This window comes from Cinclus cinclus, chromosome 15 (genome assembly GCF_963662255.1).
Source record: "Cinclus cinclus chromosome 15, bCinCin1.1, whole genome shotgun sequence".
Lineage (NCBI taxonomy): Eukaryota > Metazoa > Chordata > Aves > Passeriformes > Cinclidae > Cinclus > Cinclus cinclus.
Genome location: NC_085060.1, coordinates 4,792,130 through 4,811,030, shown reverse-complemented (window position 1 = coordinate 4,811,030; position 18,901 = coordinate 4,792,130). Strand labels below are relative to the sequence as shown.

The window sequence follows — 18,901 nt, the reverse complement described above, 5'->3', positions numbered from 1 at the left end:
GCCAGAGTATCCACAGAAGCTGTGGCTGCTGAGGAAGGGCTGGAAGTATCCATATAAGCCCAGATTTTAGTAATACACTGGGAGAGAAGGTTTACAGCAGTATCATTTTCTAGCACCTAAGGAGGGTGCTGGAGCAGGGCTCTGTCCTGCGAAGCAGCAGCTGTCCAGAGATACAGGTGAAGGACTGCAGCAGGGTCTGGGGTCTCCTTGGGTACAAGGCCAGCCATGAGCTGAATGATCCAGGTTTCCACACAGGGCAGCAGCTGGAGTTGGTCACTCTGTGAAGTCAGTGTCATGAAAGCTTTCCTGGCTTTCTGTATAATCTTGCACACTTGTATCTTCAGAAACTCTGGAAGCAACAGCTGAGAGATTTCCAGCAGTGTTTCTATTTGATCACATTTATTGAAGCAAACATTTGAGACCAAAGGAGAACAAAAGCAGAGTTTAGAAATGGCAACTTCTAAAATATTCAAAGGACATTTTTTTCATGGAGCTACAACACAGCTTTTGCAGCAAATTCCACTTCACCAGCTGAGAGGTTTAATTAGCTGTTTTCCTTCAAGTGCATAGCATTAAAGGGAATGATAAAACCTTTCCAAGCCGTATTTCTTCATCTGGGAAGTATGAGCTGATATGTGCTCTTATCTCTCAACTGCCAGTCTGTGACCTCTTAACATCTTGGCAACTGTCCCATTTGCTTAGTATGTCTAAGCACTGCCATCATCTCAGTCCTGAGTAATTTCTCACATCAACAGTGTAGGTGACACATGCTGGAGTTGGTGAAAAGGCCTGAAGAGCCAGAACCTCCTCTACAGCACAACCCCCCTGCACTGGAGAGGACTGCAGGTGTCTGGCAGACAGACTTGACCCTGCATCCTAGAAAAGGAATGTCAGGAATGTGACTTTCACAACTAAAAAGTGAGATTAATAAATGAACAATGAAAAAAGATACTGGGGGAGGGGGGGAGTATTTATGCTATGTTGTCTTCTAGAAGTGTTTTATGTTGACTCACTGTGGCAACAAACCACCAAGCTGAGCCCTTGAAGAGCACTGGGGCACCTCTGCCAAGGGCACCAGGTATTCCTTCCCCTTGTTAGGCACAGGCTGGACCAGCTCCTTCCAAAAGAGCAAGTGTTACTTTGGGGCACTGCACCTTTCAATTTATCAGATGCTCTTGTCTTATAATGAAACCCCAAGGAACCCTAGAAGGCTTTTAGTTAAAACTAAACAAAAATAAACTCAGTGGGAGAAAGGAACACGTGCCAGCAGTGAAACACTTGCATTATCTGAAATGTTTTCTTGGCCTCTAAGTAGATTTAGTAAGTCTTCTGCATGTTAAATTACCTGTCATTATTTATTGTTGTAACAAATCTTACACCGTGATCTCAAAATTAACACTGGTCACTTTGTCTTTTATTCCCAGGGATACCTCATATTGCAGCTATTTAATACAAAATTGCAAAATATATTACCGTTCACTTTCAGTGAAATGGACCCAAAACTACATGACTCAATTGCTAATAAATGTTTTAGTCTTTTTCTTGGGAACTAAGCCTGGGTAGCTACGTGTCAAGGAAAGGCTTGGAATCTGCATGCACACATTTTTTATCTGAGGTTATGGAGGCTTTCTAGCCTCTGCCAGAATTACTCAAATCATAAACAACCACTTAATTCAACGGGCCAAAACTCTGATCACTTTTGTGACACTGTATTTTGCCCACAAGCAAAAGCTTTTGGGCTTTTAAGCTTTTAATTTATGAGAACACCAGGACCATCATTCTCAGCTCTTCACAAGGAACACTTGTGGCAGCACAGCTACAATAGCTTTATCCAAAATTGGTGAACTACTGCTAGAAAAAGCTTATTTTTTATTGTTAGATGCTGAATATGGCCTTTCAACCATATGTTCCACTTGAAAATCATCTTAAGATGGAAGAAAACAAAACATTTCTTCGGGCTCTTTGAAGAAAATTCTAGTTGCACCAATATTTATTTTAGACATTCCCAGAATGAACTACACTGATGATGATAATTCAGTTTTTATGCAGAAGGTTGCTGTGCATTCCTGAGCCACTGTATGCTATTAAGTGGCTGAGGTACACACATCACTGAGCTCTGCTCAGGGAAAACAAGATCAGCTGTGGATAATGACAAAACCCTTGCTTTGTGTCTTACAAATTTAGCAGATGCAGCCTGCATTGAGCACAACTGCGTTTTTTCGAAGGGGTTGTTGGCTTTTTCTCCCTTCCTCCCTTTAACATGTTTATTAAAATTGTCATCTTAGCCTGGCACGTGCAAAACCACTGCTACAACACCCATAAGCTGTACCTCTGGAGTCCCACAGTCATCTCATAAAAAAGCACATGTACAGGACGACAGGGAGTTGGAAGCTTCAGTGCAATCTGCAACTAGCCAAGCAACATTCCAGTAAATGGAGATCCACAGGTACACCACCCTTGGCTGTGCTGCTTGTTGTTGTGTAAGAGTAGTTTCACTTTATGCTGCTTTTAGGGATCTCTCAGTGTTAAAGTAAACCTTCACTGAAAGCGCTACATTTCTAATCTCTCCAAGAAACAAGCAAGGCATGCATGCTACTGTACAACAAACAAGTTATTAAAATTAGAATAAAGGGAAAATACTATTTGAAATCACACCAAAATGATCAGCAAGGGATGAAGGCCTCTGCAGCACCACAAGAAGGTATTTCCAGTGCAGGTAGCTGGAACAGGTGGGGATTGAAATGACATCTTTAAGGAGACATGCTTCCCTCTCACTGCCTTCAGAACTGTGTTTCCTCATGCTCAATGAAGCATTGCTAGCTGTGCAATGAATCAGATGCTCTCAAGGGGAAAGGTATTGGGAATATTCTCATTAACGGATCTGCTCTTTTACTGTGGTCTGTACAAAAAACATTAAGAACAGATATTGCTTGCCAAGGCAGCTAGACAGAATTCTGCTTGCTTCCTTCCTATTCAAGCATCAGATGCTGGAGTATTCTGAGCTATTTCTAGCTCTTTAAAATGGTGCTTCAGATAAATGACTGCCCTTTAGCAGATACAGAGTGGCATTTGCCTTTTGATCTAAGAAGGAATACATGTATAATTTGCTTGCTTCACTTTCAAAATGGGACAGATGGTGCCACTTTAGTATGAATCTTGAATCCAGGTATTTGGAGATTATTTTAACTGCCTGTGGGAAACTGCACACCTGCAGGTCTCGAAGAAGAAAAGCAATATCCATGACACACGGAGCATGTGCTGATAAGCAAAGTAAACACAAAGGATTTGAAGAGACATCACGGAGATGGCACCAGGATCATGGGAGTGTTGAAGGAACGGTGACTGTGTTACCTCAGTATCTCACCCATGGAGGAGTACTGAGTGCACTTACAAAGCACAACAAGAACTGTAGGAAAGCTCTTGTTTAATTGCTTAAAGCGAAAGGAAGTCTCTAAAAGATGCCAAAAAGGTCAGTGCTGACATTTCAGGAGGATTTAATTTCTCTAAGCAAATAGCAAACCAGGCTGACAAAGCCCTGCTCTGTGTTCACCTCAAGTACTTAACTCAGGAACACTGAAAGCTTCAGGGGTCTCCTGTTGACAATCCCTGTTGCTTGGCCATAGGTGCCCAGAGCTCGTGTGGCCTGGCAGAGGCCTGCCAGCACTGTGGAGGTGTCAAGGGAGCAACACTCTGCACAATGCACTGGGCAGCAGCTCAGCTTTGTCACAGTGCTTTGACGTCCTTACACAGATGCTGGCCTGCCCTGGGACACAGCCTGCAGCACATGCTGCAGAGTGACACAGGTAACCGAGGACACCTCTCTTGCTGTCCCTGCTGTCATCATTAATTTCACACCAAGGTTACAGATAATCCCGTCTGGCTCTCTGCAGAAGGGAGTGCCCTGGGGAACTCTGGCTCTGTGAGTGATGATGCTGAGCAGGGCTGAGAGGAGGTGCAGCAGCGCCAGCAGAGCAGCAGGATGGGCACACGGATCTCGCTCCCTTGCTCTGAGTATGGCTTGGGCCAGCTGTGCCAAGGGCTACCTCACTGCAAGAGTTGTGAGTAAACACATCTTGCATACCGTGTTGGAAGTTACATAGATCAAAGCCTGATCTAGACATCATTCCTCAAGGAATTAACATGAAATTTGTTGAATTCATATCTTTATGAGTTCTTATCTCATCTGGAAGAGATGCGGGTAACCACAAAGACTTTCAAAGTGGAAGCTCTTCATGGAAGTGTGGGATTTTCAAACTCCTGAAACTCGACTCTCTCTGGAATGTCTGCAAGAAAATATGCTTGTCTTGTGCAGTCTCATGACATCTGAGCATTTCCACCTGTTCCTGTACTCAACTTCCATAATAAATAAGAAAATGCAATCTCTGTTTTATAGGAGAAACTGACGGATGGCACAGCTAGGGCTTACTGCTCATTGTGCCAGGAAGGCTGGTCTGGGGAGCCTTCTGCCACTAGACTAGTAACCCTGGTTTTGCTTGTGAAATGACAGAGAAAGGAGGACATGGGGAAAAAGAACTGTTGAAAGGCTGTGAAATCCATTATAAATAAAACTAATTAGACTTTAGCATTCCAGACATCTGTTCTGATTCTGCAGCTACTGGAGGTGATAAATGACCCCCACAGGTAAATCTACTGTACCACAGGAACGTGCAACCAGCATTCAAGCTTTTGCCTGAGTAAGCAGCAATTTGCTCAAGTTTTCAGATTGGGAATTTTTGGTGACCTGTTAGGAAAAGCCTCAGACATTGCTTGCAGCCTACTGTATGGGAAACTTCAGTTCCTTTGAAGATGTGAGAGTGTGTCTAAGCTGACTGAGAAAGCTTGGCTTGCTCTTTTTAGGAGCACCTGCAGGTACAGTGAGTATTTGGTTAAAGATAAAAAGGCCCCTCATATGTGAGAACTCCGGTGACAGAAAAGTCTTTTAACCCGTTGGCAATTTGTCAAGCCTATTTCATACAAAGAGAGCTTAACCTCTTTCTCTGTCTAATTTGGGCTCTAAGTGAGAGGCTGAGTGATGTGGCTGAGAGGGAGGACAACCAGTCTGCATCTCTGAGCTGGCCCTGTGCTGAGCCACAGGCTTTGGAAACTCAGAGCAACTATCTCTAACGTGTAGTAGAATTTATGTGCTGGAGCTGGTCCTGGCTCCTGCTCTGCTTCACTCTTGCCAGCTGCAGAGCCGCTGTGCCTCCTGCTCCATATCTGCAGGCAAAATCATCCTACACACTTGGCCCTACACGACCCTCTCTGGCTGGAACCTCAACCAAGGACAGCAGCCAGCGGTGTTTATAGGTTTAAGGTTTGCCTTGTATTTCCTTGTTGCGAATCCAGGGAATGATCGGCTTTTTCAGGGCAGGAGCAGAAGCTCTGGCCCAGCCAGACTGACATAGATATTCATCTGTAAGCTTGAATCCCACAGCCCCCACAGGCAGCCACAGCTAAGGCCAGAGGAAGCAGACAGCCACACTATTTGCAGGTGACAGCGGGACCCCTTCCTCCCCCGCAGCTGCATTTTGCACACAGAGAGAGCTCTTTGCTGGAAGGGCAATCTGTGTGCCAGGACAGGGTGATCCCCAAATCCACACAGTGCTGCACCGCAGGACTGAAGCCGTCACTCTTCAGGACCTGCTCACTGCTCCTGGCTCATTGGTTGCACTGAATCTCACCCAGGCATCACCCACATCATATTTCAGGTCTGGTCCTTTTGTGATCAGTAATGGCTCAGCTGTCTGTCAGTGACTGTGCTGCTGGCTCAAGGCCAGTCTCTTCCATAGCCCTGTAGAGGGAATTTCTCTTTATATCCCCAAATTAGGCATGACATATGCATGCAAAAATAAGCAAAAAACCAACCAACACAAACCAATTCAAGAATGCAGGGTTCTTCTTGAGGTTCAAGGCTTAAAAGCAGATCCTGCTTAGCAAACACACAACAAATGCATAAAAATGTGGGTCTATGGGGCTTTCTTTAGCATTTCCTGATCACAGCTCCAGAGCAATTTTTAGAAGATAAATATGCAGCACCTAACAAGGCCTAACTACATGGTAGGGGAGGCAATTATCCATCCATCCATCCATCCATCCATCCATCCATCCATCCATCCATCCATCCATCCATCCATCATCCCAGCAGTTCTGTAGCATTTTATTCAGGTAACTGGGCCCTGGAGCTTGCAAGGGGCTCGTGATTTGTGTCTCCTCAGCGCCCTTTGACATTCTGAGCCACGGGCATTGGTGTCTGTGGGGCTTTTGCGAGTGTTCCTTCACCCATTTCAGGGTGAGCCGCTCGTTCGTTTTCCCTCTGCTTTGCCACGGACGATTGCCGGGTGGTTTTTCTCGCTGCCACAGTCGAGGATCCGCAGCCCGTGGGCGGCTCTGCCGCCGGCCCGGTTCGCGAGGCAGAGGCCGCGGAGGCCGTGATGCTCCCGGCGCAGGAGAGCTCCGGGGCTGAGGAGCGGCCGCCGCTGTGCTGTGCCGGGGCAGAGGCGACAGCAAAGCGGAGCGGTGCCCGAGGGCAGCGCCGGGGCTGCCGAGCCGATGTTGCCCGTGCTCCTTCGGCTCCGTAGTCATCCAGCAGGGCCGCGCTGTCCCCAGCGGCGGCCCCCGCTCCCGTCTCGGCTGCGGGACCATCCCTGCCGGGATGTCCCCGTTACCGGGAGGATCCCGGAGCCGCTCCCGCTCCGATCCCTCAGCCCCGGCAGCGCCCCCTAGCGGCACACGAGCCCCCAGCACACTGCCGCGCTCCTGCTCGGGAGGCCCCGCCCCCTCACCGCCCCTGCCGTCGCGGATTGGTTGGCGGGGCCGAGGCGCACGGCGAAGTCCCGCCCCGTCCCGCTGCGCCCCCTGCGGGTCCCGCGGCGCCTGCGCACCGGCCCCGGCCGTTGTTGTGGAGGGGCCGGTCAAGATGGCGGCCGGGCAGGGGGGCGGCGGCGGCAACAACGGCGCGGGCAGCGGGACCGGGACGGCGCCCGGGAGCGGAGCGGCGGGGCTCGGCATCCCTGCACACCTTACGCTCTCCTTCTCGTCCGGGCCGCACTGGGGCGCGGCAGCTCTGCCGCAGTCGCACACGGTGCGCAGCCTGGAGCGGGCCCTGGAGGAGGCGGGCAGCTCGGGCATCCTGTGCCTGAGCGGGAGGAAGCTGCGCGACTTCCCCGGCAGCGGCTGCGACCTGAGCGACACCACGCAAGCAGGTGAGGGGGCCCCGGCAGTGCCTGGCCGGGGCTGCGGGCGTCCTGCGGGGCCGCTGCGGGCCCGGCGCTGAGGGCGGGGGTCGCGTACCTGCTGTGGTGGCCGCCGGAGCCGGGCGGTGGCGGGTGCGGGGATGCAGCGGGGGGGTCCCCGCGGTGGCAGGGGAGGGCCGTGGGGACAGCCGAGGGGGTGACACGGGAGCGGCCGCTCTGGGTGAGGAGCGGGGACCTCGCTGTGCGGGGGCAGCGGGGGACATGGGGAGGTTCCGCGTTTGGGGGGCTCACCGTGCGGGCAGCCGGACGGGGTCTGGAGGATGTGGGGCTGCGGTGTCGGGGCCGGTTCTGCCGCGTAAGTGTAGGGCGAGCGTCCGTGCAGGTGTGGGCTGTGAGCGGGGCACGCTGAGCCTGCTGTGTGCGAGCGGAGCGGGGGACCCGGAGGTGCCTGGGGAGGTGTGGGGGAGCGGCTGTGGGTGAGCGTGTGCGAAAGCGCAGGGGTGTGTGTGAGTGTGGAAGGGCGCGGGGCTCCGTGTTTGTGTTTGTGTGTGCGGGCGCTCAGGGCTGTGCGGGCGGTGGGTTCCCCTCACCGCCCGGCCGTGCGTGTCCGGCTCGCGGTGTTCCGGGAGTGGAAGTCGCTTTCCCCCGGGGTGGTGGGAGCGGAGCCGGCGCTGTCGGTGTGCCCGGACTGTCGGCTCCGTGAGCGGCGGGGGAAGGTGCTGCGGTCTGTGTGCCTGCAGGGAAGAGGGGCGGTCCCAGGGAATCGGGCATTTGTCCCTTGTGTCGGTCTGTACGTGCCTTAAAGATGGGAATTGCAATTGGTGTGCTCGCAGCAGGGTGTGCAGGGTGCGGGGAGCGCTCCAGTTCGTACTCGGGGGAATGAGAGCTCCGTGTTGTGGTTGGGCTGCTCCTTCAAGGGTGTCGGATCCCTTGCAGTAAAATCTGTATCGCCTGGGGTATCGGGGTCCCGGCTCAGCAGGAAGATGGTTCCAAGTGCGGGTGCGAGGGATGTGTGAGCATCCAGCAGTGAGTGTGGAGAGCTTGATGTATTGGTAAATGCTTGAGTATCGTGAGTGTGGGCCTGGATTTAGCCAGGCTTTTAGGTGAAATAAACATGGAGGCACTTTTCTGTACGGTTCCTAGAAAACAAAGATATGTTTTCCACGGAGGTTCTCTCATATTGTGGCTCATCTCCCATTTCCTTGTGAGTTTTTTTGCTGCTGGGGTAGTTGCTGAAAATGGATAATTTTAAATAATGTACTAGACAAAAATATTACTGAGGGGCCCAATTTCTTTTGTTCACAAATAATAGTGGCTTTTGAAAATGTTGCTTGAGTGAATTAATGCTGTGGGGTGGGTTTGTTTTGTTTTGGGGATTTTCTTTCCCCATGGGTTATGAGTAGCTGACATATTGCTTGGAATAGGAGACTGTCCATGGTAGCACCTGGAAATAAAAAGAGGTTCCATGAAATAATGGAAGCTGGAGTTTTCCTGGTAGTAGCATAAAAATGTATTTAGCAATGTTGTCGGTCACTGCTTTCTGTAGATATTCAATAACCAAAGCACTCAGAAAGAAAGAAGCGTTGTAGGCATATAGGCAATCTATTATTAAAAAGACTTGCTGTATCCTAAAGCTGGTCCATCAAGGATCTATACTTTCTGTTTGCTTCTAATTATTGCTGTGCTTTTTGGTAGTTTTTTTTAATCCGTTTATTATGAATCTCAGCATTCACTCAGAGCTGTCTGCAATGATCTTGTCTTTCTGTTTTAGGATGTAGTAAAGCCCAGTCATTACCATTAGGATTGAATTGTTATTGTGAAAAGTGATGTGAAAATGTTTTAAGGGTTGTCTCATGCAGAAATAGCTTTATTGCTTGCTCTAAAATGAAATAGTTAATCAGGGTCTGTGTAAATACCATCTCTGGAGAATTCTGATTTAATGTAGTCCTGGTTTATGAATGAATCCTGGTGAAATACAAATTTTAGACATCTTTCAAAAGCTGCTTGTCAACAAAAGACCTGTAGTCTGTATTTTGACTTGATCTGTAGAAATTTTTGTCAAGTGGGAAGCAGTGTTGTGCTGGTGAATCATGGACATCCTTGACAGTGTCACCGTGGCCTGGAGCTCAGTGGGGAATTAGCAGCTGCCTCAGAGGCAATAGTCATGCAGTTATTGGTATTTCTGTAGCAGTTATCCCTGTTTCACATGCAAATATCCCCATGAACGAGAGGATCTGGGCTGAGGCTGAAGTGAAGGAGATGGGGGCTTGGGTCACAAATCTCTGCAGTTTTCACTTTCTGTTTTAAGTCAGTGACTCTGAAATTCAATTCTGTGGTACTTGAAACAAATATTTAAAAAAAAAAAAAACAGCTTCTGGCCAGTGTGGATGTAAATAATTTCTTTCCCATATCACTAACCCTTAGGCAATAGGATCTGCAGTATTGCTGTAAACCCAGAATATTCTATCTTTATATCAGTAAAGTCAACAAGAGCTATGTTGAAGCTCAACTTCTGTTGATTTATCAAAAATAGCTTGGGATTTTATTTTGCATCTAACTTACATAATGCCTTGCCTGTATTTAATTTGCAAATACCAAGGCATAATTTTTTGTATTTTAAATTACATGTGTCTAAAGCATAGTGACCATTTCTGGCTGTTTACCTCTTTTTATTTGTTTATTTTTAACTGTGAATTGTCCTTGCAGCACTTTGGCCAGGAAGCCCTTATTTTATTATTTATCTGAATTTGTCTTGTGGCTGCCCAAACACATCTTGTGTTGCTTTTAATGAAAATTTGGAGAGAAAATAAAATCATAGTTCTTGAGAAATCAAGAGATATCTTGAATATTCCAGTAATTTTGTGTGTAATTTTGCTTCTGTATGAGCAGCATTAGGTCCCCTGGCAGCTAAGTAATTGAGTCTATCACATCACTGTAATCACAGTCTGCTTAGGCAAAGAGTTGTGTGTTTGCTGTCTTATTTTTTTAAAGATAGTTCAGTCTGACAATATAGCACAGGAACCTAAGTCAACCTGTGCCTTTAGCAATTTTCCCCCTTTTTAGTGAGCACTTTTAAAAAATGAATTTAGTAAATATGAAAGGTGTGTGAGTGACAGCTCCGGTGGTTCCATTAGGCTTTTTGTTTATGGTTTTGTCACAGCAGTTTCAAATCCCACTTTTTAATTCTGAGGGAACTCCCAGGCAGTTATAAGTAGGTGAATGATTGCCTGTAAATAGATGAATGTTGAAATTTTTCCTTTCTTACCCCTGCTTCTTCTTCATAGCATGGAGGAGTAACATCAGTGTATTCCAGTATGACTTGACAGTGAGCCCTCCTGTCCTGGCCAGTACCAATGCTTGGCAGGGCGGTGTTAGAGACCATTGTCACTGTCACTTGCATGTCTGTCACTTTTTTTACATCCTATTTATGGCCCTTCTAAGGTTGATTGTCATTCACGTGATTACAGATTAAGCCCCCAAGGCTTAATATTGAGTGTGAAATGCATAAGAATGTTAATTTATAATGCAGTTCTGCCTCTACAGCATGCACTTCTAAACCAATTATATTTCCTTTCTGAATAAAATTATTTCTGTTGGTGAAGCCAATGTTGATTAAATCGAGGACAGCAATAACTGAAGAGCAACAGCAAATCCAATATCCAGCTAAAAAATTAGCATCCATATATGATAGAGATCCTAAATCTTGATTACATTCTGGAAATCAAACACAATGCAAAATGTAGTTCTTCAGCAGCATTCCCTTCAGATGTGAACAAAAAGAGGAACTCAGATTCTATGTTTTTTTGGGGGAGAAGAACTGGTGTTTATGCTCTGAAATGCATCTGATGTAGAATCTGGAAGTGACGCAGTTTATAAACAATTATGGAAGTTTTCAGCAGTGTTCTCACAGCCTGTCCAGTGTTTGGGCAGAGTGGAAATGAGCTGTGTGTGCTTGAGGTGTGCTTCTTGCTGAAGGCCACTATAAAGGAACCTTGTTAAGGGTACTTGGTGTGATGGGCAAGTTCAGTTCAGTGACTTGAAGTTAAAGGAGCTGATTATTACTATTTGCCTGCCTAAAAGGATTGGGTTGTAAAGAATACCACTTATATCTTAATATTTTAAAAACCCAATAAATTTAGTGCTACAGGCTTATCTGAACTATTGACCTACAAAAATGTGCAATGTGTAATTTTTTGACTTTTTACCGTCTCCATCAATGAAAATTAGATTTACCATTGCATTGACTATTTTTGTGTTTTGTAGTATCCAACATCTAACATCTATAATATTTCTGTGTTTGATCAACTCAGGAACTTTTTTTTTATACAGATTTCTCCTTGTTACTGATTATTTACAGGGGAGCAGATAATTTAGATTCTGAATTGTATTGCAAAACCTTGTGCAATAAAGAAAAGTGGAGTAGCTTTTGCTTTCTGAGATACTCCTTTTGGTGAAGTGTGTTTTCCCATTTAAGTTGTGCTGCTTGGTTGGAGCTGATTCAAAAGTACATACTCATATTCTCAGCAAGGCTGGCATTTAATGCTGAAATCTGTCCTTAGCGAAAAGGTAACTAAATCAGTTAGTTTAGCTAGGGCTGAAGGCTGGAAAATATGAATTTATTTGATACTTTTTTTTTGTGATAAAAAGAGTAGAATGACAGTGGGAAGAGACTTCTGAGTTCTCTACTTTTTTGTGGCTGTCCAACAGTCTGATCTTCATCGTTCTTCCAGCCTGGGATTGTTTGCCACTTGCTAGGAGAATGTGCTGTCACATCTAGAGGAGGTCACATACTTCAGGTGAAAATAAAAAATGAAGTCTTATTCTCTGGTATAGAAGTAAAATAGTTTTGTGCTTGGCAGACATGATTATCACATACGTGCTTCCAAGTGTCAAAGTATGACTTCTGAAACAAGGTTTATGTAGTTAAAAGGCTTGAAGAAGCCCTGAGCCCTGGCTCCCTGGCAGCTGAGCAGCAGGTGTAACCGCACAGGGAGCAAATCCCCAACCATCTGGGTATTAAACATTCCTGCCATTTGTCACTTTAGCACCATTCCCGTAGGTGGAAGCAGGGTGTAGTGACGAGAACTTGTTCTGTGGAAGACTGACATAGAACTAAAAACGTTTCTGAGAGTGCTTCAAGTTGGTCCATGTAGTATTGAGAGATAGTATAGAATTAATTTAAAATGAATAGAAGAGGCTGTGACCATTCTTAAATGTTGCCATGAGGTCTGGCATGAGTGGGACAGAGTCAGCAGGAGGCACCAGCCAATAAGAGCAGATGCTGAAGTTGCTACAGCAGGGGCCTCCAGGTCTCAGGAGAACATGCTGGAATTGTTACTAGACCCTGTTCACTCAGTGCTCAAGGGCTGCTGATTTACCAGTTTCTTCAGGGTTTTTTCTGCTTTTATTTTACTGTAGTTGTCTTGTTCTCCAGTGTTCTTTGTCTTCCAGCAGTTTAGCTTACTTAAAAAGTGTTTCTGCTTAGTTTATCCAGCAACAAGCCATTTGATCAAATACAAAAGATAAAATCATGTAGTAAACACTGATTACTGCAGGTTGTTTGGTGTCTAGATTGTAAACTCAGGACAAAGGCTTGGATGTGTGTTACTGAGCATACAGAGGCTCATATAAGTCTTGGGAATTTTGTGTATATTTGAAGTATTCCTTAACAAACCCAGGCTCCACTTCATTGCCAAATGAGCATTATTTTCCCTTATAGTACTCGTCTGTGAAACAGAAATTTGGAATTTAAAAATTTCAAAGCCAAAAAAGAAATGGTCAGAATTAAACTGGTAAGTGACAGTGAGTTGAAGTGGGAGCAAGATACCTTGTCTGTAATATGCCAGCTTAAGATGTCTTGCTGACTTGTCAAGAAAATGCATATCACTCTTTCTGGTAGTAAAGCATTTTAACAGTTAGACAGCAGACTAAATACTGAAGTGTCCAAGACAAAAAAGGCTTCCAGTGGGATTTTCTGCTTACCCGTTTAAACTCTGAAAGATGTGCAGATCCAAGGCACCTTCAGTAATGGAGAGGAAGACAATCCATGACATGAAGTAATGGATTATGTCCTTTTGATGTGGTGTGGAATTTACACCTTCGTGTACCAGACTGAGGAGTGATCCTGGTGATGTGTTTTTATTTTCCATTTAAATCATGCTGTGCTAAAATGGCTGAACACACTCCAGAGTTGGAGCACTGTGTTACCTTGTGTTGGAAATGTCTAGATCTTTCTAATGTTGCAACCTGGTGAGGAATTCCCTGAATTCATCTGCTGAGGTCATCCTCATGTTGCAAAATATGGAATATGTAACATTTTTTGAGAAAGGATGTTCTTTGATCTTTGTGTACTTTCAAGCCTGATGGGCAAGGAGGGACATTTAATCTGTGAAACAAATAGCAACTAACAGGTAAGCACTAAGTGATGTCCAGGTGTTAAAAAGAAAAACCTGGATTACTGGTTTAAAAATTGCCTTGTGAAGATTTAGGGCTTGACAGGCTTCAGTGATCTCACATGTCGGGGGCGGTTAAGAAGGCTTGGGAAGAAGGATGTAACACTGATAGTGGGCACAGGGAGTGCAGAATTTACAGGTCACAAGGACAGTTGGCAGAACTCCTGAGATAAAGATGAAGCCTATAAAGCCAACTCAGCATCTCTGCTGAATCACTTCTGAGTGGATAAAAGATAATTCTAGCAGGGGGAGATCACAACAGTGACTGACGGACCACCAACCCCAGAAACCCACTGACCCAAACAAAAAGAGACTGGGCACAATGGACTAATTAGTGTGAGGAGCAGGAGAGGTCATTAGCTGATAGAATAGATAGAAAGCAAGAGAGAATACTGCTTATTAAGAGAGCTATGTAACTTGTAGCAAATGAACACTAATTCCTTTCTTTGGTAAAATGTGTAAATAGTTAGAAGTTTTGATAGTTGGTGTGCTTGACTTAGGAATACCCCATAGCACCCAGGCTTGCAGAACTCTGAAATAAATAATCAGTATCCCTTTCAAGTGTGTAATTATTGGCTTGTTGCTACCCGAGTAACAAATATGATTTGTAGGGACAACACTGGCATTGCCATGCAGCAGATCAGCACCAGCATGCCCCCCAGTTGTTCCAACCTTTAGATCAGAACTTCTGGTTTCGTTTTCTGCTGGTAGAGATTTCAGGAAAAACCTCAGGTACTTGAATCAACATGTGATGAGCAGAAGCAGCTTACGTGAAAAACAAGAATTGCTCAAATCAATCTACCAATTTAGACACGTTCAGTGTAGGTGCACCTAGTGTAGACTGGGAGACTGGGTTTAGTGAGAGTGGGCTGGAATAGTGGGTTCCTTAAGGCTGCTTTGATTTCAGAGCCAGTGTGCTGGATCTCAGCTCTTTCTCCCTGGTAGCACAAGTGTGAGAGAAAACCATTGGTCCATTCCAGTTACAGAAACATTTACTTCATGTGGAAGAGCTGTGGTTCAGGGTATAGGTATATTGAAGTATATCCAGGGTATATTGAAGTCTCTAAAGCAGTGAAAGTGTATTCTTAAAATGGATTTTGTTTTTCTTCAGAAATGCTGATTAGCATGAAAAACCAAGAACTCAGAACCTGTCAAATGGAATTTCTGGCTGCTTGCACAACCCTTCCTCTGTATTTGATGAGAAACCTCAAATACGTGGTTGTGTAGTTTTTGTTTCTCCTTTTAATTGCACACATCAAGTCTGTAACTAAACTTAGGAGTGGGGAGTAGAGTTTGAGGGAGATGCTAGATGGACGTCCCATTTGAGGTGAAGCATTAGAGTTCTTTTCTCCTGAGGCTCCTTCTCCAATTTGTTGAGAAACTGTTTAATCAGGGCAGGAAGAGATCTGTCTGTTGTGACTAACCACAGAGATGGCATTTAGCAAGAACAAACCGATCTCATTGTTTCTGTAACAACTTTCTTCAGTCAGTGGTTTGTGGACATTGACAGCTTGTGCCTCCTGGAGGATACTATGTGCAGGTGTTTCTGTAGTGTTTGAGGCTACTTTTGTTCTTCTCCAGATTCATCTCCTATCTGACAGACAAATGAGTTTTACCCATACTCTGTGTGGTGATCTCAGATTTATGTTTAGATTGACTAAAAGAGTATCTTTGGGGTCAGGTCTGAACACTTGTTTTTAAGCATCTGTTGTCTTCTGTTGGACTAATTTTACAGCTACAACTGTTCTTAGATTTTGGTTGGCTTAGGCTAAAGCACTGCTAGGAAAGCTGGCTAGGGAAACCTATCTCTGATGAGTTAGGAGAGCAGTCCTGGGGTTTGTGGGGTAAGGAATGTAGAGTTTTTATGGTCTAGTTTCTTAATATCATTTTGGAGCAAACAAAAGCCTAACACCAATATCTTGGATCAGCAACATATTTTTGTGAAAAATATAATATCAAGATGAGGTTCAATGTAAATTTGCTAGCTGAGCCTTGTATTTCAAATTCAACGTGTAGTGTATGTAATATGTGAATATAAAATGATTGCACTGGTTTACATAAAAGGCCAGTCCATTGTATCATCACGTTCCTGATGGTAACCAGTGCTGCTTAGGGAAAAGTGCAAAACCAAGGCAAATGTGATGTTAATGCTACTTAAATACCTGGCTGCACACTGCTGTAATCTGACAGTTTGAGCTTTTTGTTTTCCCTCTTATCATGGTTTAAATTTATACAAGATAACTTCTCACTTCTTATAGCTTCCTTTCCTGACTGATTTCCTAAATTCTTTCCTTTTGATTTTTCTAAATATTGTTTTTTTTTTCATCACTGTCTTATAGTAAATAAAGACTTTACTTTTTCTCTCAAAAAAACTAAAGGGTAACTGACTTCATATTTTTCTAGTTCCTCTTTCAAATTTATCCTTAGTAATGGTGTACTTCTTCCTTTCATTGTCCCTGCAGAGACAGTGTATTGAAATACCCTGTGATTCATGAGCAGGCTTGGATAGTGTCTTCTGTTTAGTCCTCACATAACAGTCCCACTGAGAGTTTTCCAGTCTGAACTGGTTAAGGAAAGGATTCCTATATTCTCACTTCTAGAGGAGTTGTCAACCTAAATCATCTGTGGTTCTGCATTTAGCAGCTTTCCTTCCTTCTCCAGTCTATTAACCCTTACAAAGCCATTCTCAAGTGCTAGTAGCCAGCTTTCATTTCAAGTGAGATAGAAGCTGTCTTGTTTATGGAGGAGCACTCTATTCCTTTTTTCAGACTGTATTTTCTTGGCCATCTGTTGTATTATTAGTCTTCAGAAAGTACCTAAATTACATAAGTTTCACATCTGCATTTTATTGACCATAATAGGCAATACTATCTCATAAACTTCCTGATTTTAAAAGGCTGCAAGTACATTCAATATGAAAATATTATGGAAAACTATAGATACTCTAATCTTTGTCTTCATAAAAATCTGAGCCAACCCCTGGAGCTGTTCTAATGCTGGTTTGCAATGATGGAATGAAAAGTTGCTTGGAATAGAAGTTGTGCTATTTCCTGCCTCTTTATTTACCGTTTTTATTTTATTGTTGAGAGGTAGTGGGTGTCATTTCCTATTCTAATAGGATTTCTGGGTTTCATAATAAAAAGGTGTAGTCCTTGCCCCGCAGTGTCTTCTAAGGCATTGTCTCCAGAGAAGTGCTTTCCCCAATAATACACAGATGAAGTGACCTTGGTATGCATTTTGATGTGCAGCTGTATGGGTTCTGTACAGGGCACACTGAGGGGCTGCAGCAAGACTGTGCTGATGTGATTTGTGCCAGGCCAGGTTGGAAACCACAGCTGGGTTATGTTCCCTGTGGAGAATTACACCCCTGGTCCACTCATCCAGGGCACAGGGTTGGGGCATCCTTTGCTTGTTGTCTAGCCTTCCTCTAGATTTTATTTCTGCAGAAGTAATAGCACAGCTGTTTTTTAAAGTTAAACTTTCCAAGATGTGTGGTTGAGGTGTGGCTGGAAGCAAACACAGCAGCAGAATTTTCATGGTGCCCTTGAGCCTTCTTACTCAGGTCTAACCTACAGTGCTGCTCCTGGGACCAGTGGCTGTGGGGTGGGATTCTGTCATTTGTTTTGTAGACTAGATCTTTGTACCAGCCTTCAGTCACCTTTCCAGCTGCTGATAAAACTAAATCAGGAAGAGGCTTAAAGCTGGTTTTTTTTGTTTTTTTTTCAGAATGGGGTTGTAGCTAAGAGTTCAGCATGTGGTGGAGGTTGTAGAACTGGGCCAGCAATGAAGCTGTGGGCATCTCTTCTGCATACAGGTGTTGCAGTCTGCTGAATATTAGAACAAGAGAGTATTTGTTTAAGAAGGGTTTTGCAGAAAACTTTCATCTGAAAGCTGTCATTTTTCTGTAACCTTTTGAAAACTGTTGTAGTGGAAAACAGAAAATGAGCTTCACTGGTTGTGAAAACTTTCTCAAGCATGCTAATTTTTTTAGTAAGCTTTCTAGGTTTTGGCGAGATGTTCAGTTTTAGTTAACTTTATTTCATTTTTCTCACAGTTCATTAGGAATGCCACTCCTTCAACCTAGGAACATATTTTTCTGCCTCTTGAAGGTAAAGTTTGCAGAATTCTGCATCAGCAGTGGATGCCCTGATTTATAGGAAGAATTTGTAATATACAGCTTGACAATATTTTTTAGAAATAGTGGAGCGACAGCCAGCATGCAAAATTTCACATATTCTAAACTTCAAGAAGTAAAGTTAAAGCTACTGCAAAAAATAACTCCACAGGAAGATGGTGTTTCATTGTACCAGTCCGTTTTGTTTGCTGGTCACCTGCAGAACACTGTGGAGGCCATTCCCTCTGCTCAGCACCCTGGTGTCCTGTATTCAGCCTGTTGTGTGACAGCATCATGGGGTGTTCTCTGCACAGCTTTCCTCCACCCTTCTGTCCTGCAGCTCATGCTGGTGTGAGCAGGGATCTGCCACAGGTGAGCCTTTATTCAAACCGGGTGTCTGCCAGGTGAGGGCCTGGCTCTCATCCCATCCCTCCAGCTGGGTGCTGTCTCTGCACTTCCTGAAGGCACATTCTATCCTGTTTGCCAGGTTGGTGATGAAGAAGCTAAGCCATATTGATTCCAGTGTTGGCCCTGAGAAATGCTGCTCTTAGCTGGTTTGTCAGTTAAACTTGAGGTTGTTGAGCTCTCTTTGAACCCGGCAATGACTTGGAGCCAATTTTTCAACCCTTTTCTAGACTTTTTGCAGAACTGTTTGTTCCAGTGATAATGTGATGGGAGCTAAGCAGAAACATTTATTCCATGTGAGTGTTAAAAACTGAGAACTAAAACCTGAAATAGCAAGGGATCTATAGTACTTCTCTGTTAAAAGAGTTTGTTCAGCATTTCTGAGAAACCACATCCTTTTGAAATGTCTTGGGTTGGCAACCAGAGTTCCTTTCAGAAGACTAGGCTTTTGTTCTCAAGTAAATATCTCTTTCTTTCAAGGTAGTTTGGTGGAATTTTGATGGCACAGGCTTTGGTAGTTTAGCTGGTAATTTCTAGAATTCTCAGGTCGCATTTCATTTGCATTTTCTGGTTCTTTTCAAAGTTTCATATGGTCAGAGGTGCTGTGCATTTTTGTCATGTTCTGTTTTGTCATAGCTCCTGCATGCAGATTTGCATAATGCAGTCGTGTATTGTCAGAATAACTCCAGCCCAAGAACTCTGTTTCCATGGTCAAAGATATATCCTCTTTCTGCTTT

At 44.6% G+C, this 18,901-nt stretch overlaps 1 protein-coding gene across 1 annotated transcript in view; it reads left to right on the top strand.

Moving 5' to 3' along the window:
• The first annotated feature begins 6,916 nt into the window (after window positions 1-6,916).
• Window positions 6,917-18,901, top strand: part of LRCH2 (leucine rich repeats and calponin homology domain containing 2) — a 35,275-nt gene continuing 23,290 nt past the window's right edge. Inside the window, exon 1 of the mRNA XM_062503170.1 lies at window positions 6,917-7,202. Within this exon, the coding sequence (XP_062359154.1) occupies window positions 6,917-7,202 (286 nt within the window). The remainder of the gene's footprint in view (window positions 7,203-18,901) is intronic.